The sequence below is a fragment of the Lepidochelys kempii genome, chromosome 27, assembly GCF_965140265.1.
Source record: "Lepidochelys kempii isolate rLepKem1 chromosome 27, rLepKem1.hap2, whole genome shotgun sequence".
Taxonomy (NCBI): domain Eukaryota; kingdom Metazoa; phylum Chordata; order Testudines; family Cheloniidae; genus Lepidochelys; species Lepidochelys kempii.
The window spans coordinates 15,933,528-15,944,733 of record NC_133282.1 but is presented as its reverse complement, the minus strand read 5'-3'; the positions used below and the strand labels follow the sequence as shown (position 1 = coordinate 15,944,733).

Below are 11,206 nucleotides of genomic sequence, written 5' to 3'. Positions count from 1 at the left end.
AAGGGCACCAAACGGGAGCCCCGCAGTCCCTGGCTAGCCCAGCCCCGGGCTCCCTCCCCAGATCTGCAGTGCCCCTCGTCCTGATCCACAGCCCCCACTGCACCCCCCGCTATCCCAGCCCTTGGCCCTCTTCCCAGATCTGCCAGGGCCCCTCATCCTGATCCACAGCCCCCACCCCACCTCCCACTAGCCCCACCCTGTGCTCCCTGAACCAGCTCTGCCAGGGCCCCTCGTTCTGACCTGACATCCCCCTGCTTTCCTAATCCTGGGCTCCCACCTCCCACCCCACTGCCTTAAAGCAAGTTACAGCTCATCTTAAAGTCCTCAGTCATCCCCTTCCTCTCTGCACCAGGTTCTTCGGGGAACTTTCCTGGGCACGGGGCCTCTGGGTTCTTCCAACAATGAAAAAGGAAACCCAGAGGATATCCTCCTACCCCAGGGGAATCAATTCACAGCCCTTCATAGCGTCCAGTTCCCCCCGCCTCTCCCGGCCTGCCAGCTTATCTTCCTTCCAAGCAGCTTCCCCAGCCCTTCTCTTTCTGGCCCCCCTCCAGGGTAATCACCACAGGAGCTAACTCTCCCCCCCCCCGGCCCCCCAGCTCTCTTCAGGGCCTTCCCCTTGGCCCCTCCCGCCACACTCCTACTGCCAGGCATTTCTCCTCTGATCCCCTACCTACGCTGTCGCCCCAGCCCTCATCAGGCCCAAGCTGGGTGTACCTGCCTGGTCATCTGGGGAGCAGGACCAGCCTCACTTAAAGGGGCCAGCCACCCTGTGAGGAGGGGAGGGGTGAAAGCCCTCCTCCCTGGGACAGCTGACTAACCCACCAGGTATCAGGTAGTGGGCACATGTGGGGTTTGGGAGCAGCCTGCCCTCGCTGCTTGCACATCAGCTGAGCCATCCCCGGGGCTCACCTGTGTGCCGCAGACAACAGCTGAGCCGTCCAGGACGAAGGGCCTGGTCTGCCACACGCAAAGCAACTCCCTGGCTCGGGTCACCTGAAGGCCTGAGGCGGGATCTGCAGCTGTACGGGCAGAGACCAGCTCTGGGAGCTAAAGGACCAGCAATTACCTGGCTCCTAAAACACTGGGGACAAAATGCGGCACCCTGTTCCACACAGCACAGGTCCCGTTGTATATACCTGGTGCCTTAGACTGTAAATTCTTCCTGCTGGGCACCAGCTGTTTGTTCTGGGTGCAGCACCTGGCTCATGACGGGGGCCTTTGGGTGCTACCGTAATACAAGGGAAAATGTGAATCATCCCCAGATGAGATGCGCTACGGGGCTCATACATCCCGCCGCTGCTTGGGCATCTGGCTAACGAGAGGCCTGCTGTCTAAAACCTGGCCTTACTTTGGGCACCTGCCTATAATCGAGGGCACACTGTGGGGTGGGGGTGCAATTCTCTGAAGGCATGCAGACCTGGACCACAGTGCCAGGGAGGAAGAATCCACCTTCCCTTCATTGGTACCCGCAAATACCGACACCCCGAGACGACTGGAGACACAATCCACGAGAGCACACTGACACGGTGTGGCTTTGTCCAAAGAGCACCCTTGGGTTTGAGCCCTGGGGACAAGCAGCCCCTTGTTTAGGTGTCTACGTAGCAGCTGGATTCTGCTAAACGTTTGAGTGGGAGCAGCAGGGGGAGGCGTGGAGGAATTAACCCTCTGAAAATCAGCCCCATGTGTCTGGGGGGGAAGAAGGGGGGGATTGATGCCACCTTGCACTGGCCACATCTGCATCTCAGGCCAACTGCCAGCTGCTACTCCCAGGGTGGCTTGGGGAGGGGGCCAATGAGGAAGTGGGGGAGGGGGGGAAAAGGGAGCTATCCATTAGAGAAAGTCCACAGCACAATTAAGACGCGTTTTGGTTTCCATCTCGCAGCTCTCCTTTCATCCGCTCTTCCTTTTTCATGTCTCCGCTTCCTTCTCTCTCGGAGCGGCCGTGCATGCTGATGAGCCCAGGCCACTCGCAAAGCCCAGTCGCTCCTTTTCAGGTCAGTGGACTTGACTGGACTCCCGGTTTGAGCTTCTGGTGGCTTCCCCCCGAGTTTGAGGGGTTTTTAATGCCATCTCCTTAGTCCCTAAGCTGCTTCTTGGGTGGAGCTTTTTAAGTCACTTCCTCCCCCCACCAGTCTGCTCCAGAACTGTGACTTCCTTGGTCTCTTACCTTTATAATCTATATCCGCTTTAAGGCACCTACAGTGGGCATTAGGGGGCCTGGGCATTGCTGAGAATCGGGCCTTTTGTAACTTTCAGTTGCTCTCTCAGAGTTTTATACAGCTGCCCATCACCGTAGCCTCTGGCTGCGTAACCTAACAGCAATAGCCAAGACCCCAATGGACTTGCTCCTTGTCCGTTGCCTAGTTTGGTGGCTACATTTTAGCCCCACAGAATATTTATCATTTGTTATTATTTATAGTGCAATGACGTCTACAGGCCGCAGCCAAAACTGAAGCCCCATTGTGCCAGGCACAGTCCAGATCCATACCGAGCGACAGTCCCTGCCCCAAAGAGCTTACAGTCCAAACAGACTAGATCTAGGATGGGAAGGGAAACTGAGGCACAAGGGGGTGAACCCCGCAAGGTCACTCAGTGAGTCAGCGGTGGAGCTCGAACTCAGGCCCCTGTAACTCCCATCTGTAGTAGGAAGGAGGGATATAAGGTGAGGTTGGAGAGGCAGGACTCCTGGGTTCCACTCCTGGCTCCACCACTGACACGCTACATGACCTTCAGCAAGGCATTTCCCCCATCTGTGCCTCAGTTTCCCCTTCTGAAAAATGAGGGTGGGAACACAGGGCGGCTTGCGAGGCTAAATTCACTCGTGTCGGTAACGGGGTTTGATGGGCTGGTATAGCAGTTGGTGAGGAAAAGATACAAGTTGCATGACTTTGCCCATCCTCTGGCCAGCTGGCCCCGGTATATTTGGGCTGGAGACTCAGGCTGCCCCACGGGCCTGACCTTGGCTCATGACCTCTTCCGAGCCCTCGTGGAGGAGGGGATGGAGAGACGGCCAAGGTGGGTGCGTCCGCACCGCCCCCCGTCCGAGTTTAAATGACAACGCAAGGTGCGAGGCAAAGGGAATCGGGCCCCGACTTTCCTCCTGGCTCTTAGATGGGCGAGGTGACTCCGTAAACAAGCCTCCGCTGGCTCCATCCTCCGTGTGTGCTGCGGGCGCTCACGTGATGGGGGGCATCGGCTCCCTGCACAAGAGCTGCGCCGGAGAGGCAGCCTGCTTGAGCGAACGCTCTGGATGCTGCTGCGTCTGGTGCCCTCGCAAGCTGCCACCTCCCTCCCCTCTGCGGTGGATGCCAGTTCGTGCTCTCGGGAGACGGGTCGAGAGACACACTTTGGATCTTAATATGCTAAGACGAGGAAAATCAATTTCAATCTCCACAACGCGGGAGCAGCAGAGCAGAAGGGGAGTGAGCATTTCCCAGTCACTCGGCAACCGCGCAGTCTTGAAGGCAAAATAAATATATAAATCCATGGCCAAGGGCGAGCGGAAGACGGACGGAGGCGTGGGCTGAGGCCGGGGGCCAGGTGGCGTGGGTGAGCCCCGACCGGGGCCGCGGCGAGAAACGGGGAGTGGGGCGAAGGGGAGATCTGGGGGTTGCCTTCCCCCAGCGAAATGCATGGCACTGCTGGGTCTGCACAGCCTGGTGCAGAGATGCGGGCAGTGAAGCTGTGGGATCCCCGTCGGTGAGCAGGTTTTAAGAACAAGCTGGACAAATGCCCACCAGGGACGGCTCACTTGGCCCCTTGCTGACCTCCCGTGGTCCCTTCCGGCCCTGCCGAGCCCCCTTGAGGCAGGGGGTTATCTTCAAGGTGCCAATAGGCTCTCGGCTCTTTCAATGTTCACAGAGCAGGCCTCGCTTGGGCGGGTGTGCGTGCATGGGAAAACGTGTGAGCCTGTGTGAGTGATCACGTGTGAGCACGCACGCTTCTCCATGCATGGACATGCGTGTACACCTCTATGTGTGTAGGCATGTCCGTGAGCACACACGTGTCCATTCACACTAGCCCCTGCATCTCTGGCCCTGGCTTTGTGACTCACACACACCTGGGATCCAGGCAGACAATGGTCCCAGCTCCTGTTTTGTAATCCCTTCTGCTGCCGAACAGCTCTCACGCCAGTTCCTGAAGGTGCGGCACCTCTTGGGACGTGTTTCACCTGAAGATCTGCCTTCTCCGGAATACAGAAGTTGGTTGATAATAAACCTGGGGCCTACGTGGGGCTGACAAGGAGCCTGGCTCACTCTCAGATCTGGGCCATAGCTGGGCCTGGACATGCCTAGGTTATTACTACTTGCTCAGCGGGAGGGTACAAAATGCCCGTCTGATCACCTGGGTGCCTCATTCGGCCAGCTGGGCGTGGGAGACATTGCGTCCTGTGGTCAGTTCCTGGGGTCTCGCGTGGAAGACAGAAGCTGGGATGATTTAACTGGGAATTGGTCCTGCTTTGAGCAGGGGGTTGGACTAGATGACCTTCTGGGGTCCCTTCCAACCCTGATATTCTATGATATTCTATGATTCTATGATTCTATGATTCTAAGCCCAGAAGGGGAGATTTGAACCATATCCCAACAGACATTTGTCGAAGCAGAAGGGGAGGTAAAGCCACGCGATCAGCTTTGTCCAGCTTCACCTGCTTTCCCACCCAGGCTTTGTCCAGGGAAAGGCCTACACAGGGGCCTGCGACAGGCCAGGCTAACCGTACCTCGGCTCCAAGGTGGCGTCCGAATCGGCCAGCTCTGCCTCCCTCAGGAGAGTTCAGCCTCTATCGATAACCCGGAGCTGCTGCTGAATTGGTCACTCTGGTTTAAAGAGAGGGAGAAAAGGGAGCGGACACCTGGGGACCTTTGATGAGTGGCTGTTTCTCAGCTGAGAAGGAGGCGGGTGTGTTGAGAAAGGCGGTAATGACGCCCCATTATGCTGTATGGGGGCTCGCCGTTACCCTGTTATTACCCACTGCAAGTTTGCAAACACGACAGCAGCGAGCATCCTAGCTGGCAAGCCCGGCCCTGTGATTATGCCTCACAAAGTCGGGGGCTTGTTCCTAGCCGGGGTCAAATCTGGGAGCGGCTTGATTTTTATCCTTCTCTTTACAGGTAGAGCCAAAAAATAGAACCACGCTCCTGGATTGTTAATTCAGCCGTGTGTGTGTTGGGGGGGGGGGCAGAGAAAGACAGAGGAAGGGGTGTGTGTGAGAGAGGGGTGTGTGTGTGTAACAGGGGAAGGTGTGTGTGTGTGTGTGAGAGAGAGAGAGAGAGGTGTGAAATATAGGAAGGGGGGTGTGTGACAGAGGGTGTGTGTGTGTGAGAGAGAGAATGGGGGCAGTCTTTGTGCACAATATTGGCAAATGCCCAGACATTTACCTACCCTCTAACCTGCTTAGTGTGTATGTCGGGTGGGGGGGGGGAAGCTAATCAATAACAGCCCCTCCCCAGATACAATTCCACCTTGTGTGGGGATTGGATACAGCAGAAAGGAGTGTCCTCTGCTAGAAACCTTCCCTGGCACCTGGCTCTGGGGTCCTCCTCGAGGGGTGGGGGTGACATAAATTTGGGAGCCTCCCCCGTGCCCCCCCCCCCCGCTACCGCCTGGGCTCCTTCCCCTGGTTCGCTGGTGGCAGATCTGGGGAGGGAGCGGGTCTTGTCATTTTTTTGCAGCCTGCAAACCGCCCGGGCTAGATCTGGGTCCCTCGGTGCAGCCCCCTAGCCCCCCAACATCCCCCCTGCCTCCCCCCGACAGGAGCCTGCCCCCCACATTCCAGGGGGGCGTTGCTCCGGCTCGCTCCCTACACCCCATTGTTCAGCCCCCGCGCTGCTTCCTTGCCCGTGGTCCCATTTTGCAGCGTGTGGGCAGATCTGTAGATTTGGAGAAAAAAAATTTTTTTTTTCTTTTGGACTACAGAGTGACAGATGGCGATTCCTCCTTCCCCAGAGAGAAAAATCTCCCTGAATGCAGGCGCATGTCAATCATTGGCTCTCATGTGATCGCTCCGGCCGATGACGTGCCAACCATATGGCATGAGCATCAGAGCCGGTACCCCCTTTGCTTGGTCGAGATGCCACTCTCGCCTCCTTTTGGATAGCGCACTGAAGAAAGCTGAGCACCTTAAGGAGCAGTGCCCGAGTCCCAGAAGATGCTGGGGACAAGGAAATAAGAATCCCCCCCGTTAGCTTTGAAGGTAAGTTATGTAAGAAGTGCAGGGGGGGGGTGCGGGGCTGGAAACTTGAATGGATAAAAAGCAACTTCCAGGGGCTTGTGGGGGGGGGTTCTCCCCCCCCCGCAGAACTGGGTTTATTTATTTATTTTTTAAGATCCGATCTGCTTTTTGGTTGAGGGGGGCGGGGAGCCTCATTGAAATGCCCCCGATTTAAGAGGGCATCGCTCTACAAAAATGAAAATACACCCAATAAACTATCTTCCATCTGTTGTCCCACCCGGGAACCAGACAGCTCTGTGTATCTGCACACATCGGGTAGGAACAAAGATGAAGCTGGAGATTTTTTTCATTTTTTGACGGAGGCGAGGTGTCTTCAAAATCAGAAGGCTCCGGCTTTAATTTTTTGCTGGTTAAAAAAAATAAAATAAAAAATTGCACACAGACTCACACACACCCAGAGAGACACCCAGAGAGACACACAAAATTGACATGAGATCGCTCCCTTCAGCCGCCTGGCTGGAGCGAAAGATTCTGGCGGCGAGATAAACCTTGCAAAGCAGAGGGAATTTGCTAGTTACAGCCCGCGGGAAACACACTCCCGCTGCAAACTCCGTAGTTTTAGCAAGACACTCCCGTGTCTGGGAGCAGGGCTGGCCTCGGAGGGGCATTTTTATTCTTCAGTTGGATTTTTTAATGCCTCTATTTTTAAAAAATCGTTCACTGCGCTGGTTTGGTTTTAGTAGAAGCCTCTGAGGGGTTGATCTGGAGCCGCAGCTGGGGTGGGAATTATGTCTCGCCCCATACAGGGGGCTTGATCGAAGCCGCAAAAACGGGGCGTGGGCAGGGGACAGTGACCGGATGCAAAGTTGGACAGCTGGGCCGGGGTCGGGGGGGTGCCGTGGGTCGGATCGGGCCGGTCTGGGGAGAAGGGAGGGAGGTCAGAGTTATTCATAATAATGGGAATGACCTGATCCCTGTTTCAAGACGGGCGAAGGATGGGGGGACACGGGTCTGTTCTGACCCACACGGAAGGAAAAGTTGAAGAGTGTTCGCAGTGTCTTGGCCCGCAATGAATGGAGCAGAAATTGACACCCAGGGGGAGGAAGTATCAGCCGGGAAGGTGGTCCGGGGGAGAGAGACGCGAATGGGGTGAAATTGGTTTCCTAGCATTTAAATCCCAGCCCTGAGCCAAACGGGACGGAATAAAGACGGCGGGAAATAAAAATAAAAAGTAATTTAATTTTTTTGTAAATAACCGGGAGTTCAGAATGAATTGTGAACCCAAATCGATCAGCCAAACGAGACGCCCTTTCCCGGGATCCGTCGCAAGGCTATGGGGAAGCCAGTTAATTGTAATCACACTTCGAAACGATTGGATCGTTTTGACGAGGGATCTGGAGCGGTATCTCAGTCCTTCCGATGGCAATTTCTCCACCCTCCCAGCACACGCTGGGTTTCCATCTCTCTGTGTGTGTTCCGCGTGGGGAGGGTTTCTCACCAGCTGACTGCAGGGCGGAAAGTCAAGGGCAGAATGGCCATCAAACGAACATCCCTCCCCGCCCCCCTGCTTCGTCTCCATGGCCAACTGCACCCCTCTGCCCTCCGGTTCGGCGCCTGGGGAAGCACCAATGCAAATCGCGTCCCCCCCCAAAAAAAATCGAATCGCTGGCCAATCAGCCCCCCTCCCCTCCACGGGTCAGGGGCTGAGCTGCTGCTGAGCCCCCGCTTCATGCAGCCGAGCCAGGGGTCAGGGGACGGAATCGCCGCCGGGGCGGGACGCAGCCGAGACAATGAGCTGGGGGCGGCGGGTTGGGAAGGAGCCTGGCTAAAATGTTTCCTCTCCCTCCTCCCCCGTTTCCCCGCTCCAGCCATCATGTTGACGAGGCTGTTCAGCGAGCCCAGCCTGCTCCCCGACGTGCAGAAATTCCCCAGCTGGGCGGAGGAGTGCGAGGAGGATGACCGGAGCGACCAGGAGGAGCGGAAAGGGAAAAGCTGCCCGCTGCAGGAGGAGCAGCGGGAAGGCTCCTTGGGCGAAAACAAAGAGGAAGGGGACCTAGGCGGGGAGGAGGAGGAGGAGGAGGAGGAGGAGGAGGAAGGCGCGGAGGAGGCCGAAGGGGACCGGCCCAAGAAGCGCGGCCCGAAGAAGAGGAAGATGACCAAGGCCCGGCTGGAGCGCTCCAAGCTGCGGCGCCAGAAGGCCAACGCGCGGGAGCGGAACCGCATGCACGACCTGAACGCGGCGCTGGACAACCTGCGCAAGGTGGTGCCCTGCTACTCCAAGACCCAGAAACTCTCCAAAATCGAGACGCTGCGGCTGGCCAAGAACTACATCTGGGCGCTCTCCGAGATCCTGCGCTCGGGCAAGCGGCCCGACCTGGTCAGCTACGTGCAGACTCTCTGCAAGGGCTTGTCCCAGCCCACCACCAACCTGGTGGCCGGCTGCCTCCAGCTCAACTCCCGGAACTTCCTCACGGAGCAAGGCCAGGAGGCCGCCAGGTACCACGGCCCCAATTCTTCCTTTGCCCTGCACCCTTACACCTACCAGTGCCCCCGGCTCTCCGGCACCCACTGCCAGTCCAGCACCATGGCCAGCTCCCACGCCCTGCGGACACACGCCTACTGCGCCACCTACGAGAGCCTCTATGGGAACGCCTCCCCAGACTACAACAGCTCGGAGTACGACGCCCCCCTCAGCCCCCCCCTGTGCATTAATGGCAACTTTTCCCTCAAGCAAGACTCTTCCCCGGACCACGAGAAAAACTACCACTATTCTATGCATTACTCTGCCCTGCCAAGCTCCCGGCCGGCCGGCCACAACCTGGTGTTTGGCTCCTCTGGGGTGCGCGGGGGGGTGCACTCCGAGAACATCCTGCCTTATGACATGCACCTGCACCATGACAGAGGCCCGATGTACGAAGAGCTCAATGCGTTTTTCCATAATTAACCCCCTTGTGACCACTGGAAATCCACCCCCCCACGACTGCACATAGCAACCCCTCCCCCCCCCAGAAACCCACTTCCATTCTGCTCTAGGTTTTAAATGTCTCCTCCGCCCCAAAACTGTGAACGTACAATTGTTAGGTGTCTCCCTGTAACACACACACACACAAAGCTAGACTTTGCTCAACTCACGGCTGTATGTGAACTAGTATCCCCCTTTACTTGTCCCCCAAGGATAGCAGACCAGGACAGAATATACACGGACAAGAAAATTTACTTTGGTGCAATATATATATATATAGAAAATGTACAAATATTATTGTTACAAAAGCTAGCCTTCGGGTTTGCAGTCGGCTGGAACAAGTGTCCATTCTGGCCACATGGAAAGAGAGTTTTAGGGAGAAAAAATTGGAAAATTAGAAAGCCCGTACCACTATTTAAAAAAAAAAATCATAATGTGGACAGTAAAAAAAGGGGGGAGGAATGGAGAAATAAAGCAATTTTCCCTCCCCTCAAAAGTAAAGTATATTGTTTGGCAACACATCAAAGTAAATTTTAAACAATGCCAGCTCGTTGGGTTTTTTTTTTTTTAATTTTATTTATCAGGATGCTTGTAGAAGGGGTTATCTCAGACCAGGGGAATTCTATATTCTTTCCGAGGATTAAATAAAAGATCCCATGGAAGTGTAATGAAGAAACACACAATGTTTGCCTCTTCAAATCAGCATTTCGATGCAGTAAGAACTTTTAGAAGCAATAAAGAGGCAAACAGAAGATAAATATATATATCTATATATATCTATGCAAGTAGGCTCTGAACTAGAAAAGTAAAACACAAAAGAATTCATATGGAATATTAGACCATGGACCAAGCAACGTGTTGAGGTTAATAAAGGTGCACTTTTTGATTTGAAGGGAACTGAATGTTTGCCTTCCCTTCATTGTTAACAATCAGTGACTTCAGCTTTTTTGAACACCCTCGTACCACAAGTGACATGCTTTCCAAATTGTGCGTCATGATGTTTTTTACCTGTTTTAAAAACTTAAAAAAAAAAAAAAAAAAAAGAGGGAAAAACAAACAAGATTTCTATGAAAGGGCAAAAATCTTTCGTTATGCGTGGGTGGGAGCAAAAAACAATGCAAATATGCAAATGATAAAGGTGGTGTGAAGAGAGCATTCACTATGCTATATATTTTAGTTGGCTATTTTTCCTACGACGAGAACTCTTTACTTTAGTTCTTTATGTGATGCATTTTTAGGGGAGGGAGGGAAAAATTTGTGTAACGAATACATCCGTGTAAACCCATGATACCAAGAGCCCGACTGATACATCCCGGTATATTTCTTGGTGCATTGCTCTAATTTGTTTCATTATTATTTATTCCAATTGTCACGCATTCTTTCAACCAGGAGACACTGTTAAAATATTTCTAACCCTGCCTACATCACCTTTAAACACACCAGCATTTTTAAATAAAAGGGAGGAAGAGAATTTCTGATAAATGTTTAAAAAAAGTTTTACAAAAAACAAACAAACAAACTTGTAGCCAAGGTGAAAATGTCTGTCGGACACCAGAAGTGTTTTTTTGTGTTTCTGTTCCGTTTAATTAAGATGAATAAATATTTATGTCAAATGAAATGCAACAGAAAACCAGTTTCTTACAGTGATGTAATTTTTTTAAAAAGCAGTCCTCTTTTGCTACAATCATTTACACAACGTCTCTTGCTTTTACAGACGTCCCAAAGTTATTCGACATTTTAGACAGCATCGTAAGGCAGATTCTGAAGGGTTAGGAATGGCATCCTATTCTGTATTTTCCCTTAAATCTCTCTGGTACTACTTTTTAAAAAGTGAAACCAAGAATGTGACGGTGTAAGCAAACCAACCAGAGATTCCGAGAAACTTACCAGACGGGGCGGGGGGGGGGGGCGGGGGGGGGAGGGCTGCTTACAAGCTAGAGAAGTTAAAAAAGTAAATAAATAAACTGCATGCATCAGTATAAAAAAAAAGAAAGTAAAATACTTTTTCCAGAATCTAAACTCGTATTCAATTGGATGTTTTAAGTATTACTCACAGTGGAAATTTCCACCAG

The 11,206-nt window shown here is 53.4% G+C and overlaps 1 protein-coding gene across 2 annotated transcripts; it reads left to right on the top strand.

The window, feature by feature from the left end:
- The first annotated feature begins 3,607 nt into the window (after positions 1-3,607).
- NEUROD2 (neuronal differentiation 2) lies at positions 3,608-10,752 on the top strand. Of its 2 annotated transcripts, none has more exons than XM_073325864.1 (3): positions 3,608-4,899; positions 5,917-6,193; positions 8,041-10,752. In XM_073325864.1, exon 3 carries the CDS (start codon positions 8,046-8,048, stop codon positions 9,114-9,116), a length of 1,071 nt encoding a protein of 356 aa, XP_073181965.1. In that variant the 5' UTR covers positions 3,608-4,899; positions 5,917-6,193; positions 8,041-8,045; the 3' UTR covers positions 9,117-10,752. The 2 variants fall into 2 exon arrangements, with proteins under 2 accessions (XP_073181965.1, XP_073181964.1); XM_073325863.1 differs by having other exon boundaries at positions 3,608-5,111.
- Positions 10,753-11,206: the final 454 nt, after the last annotated feature.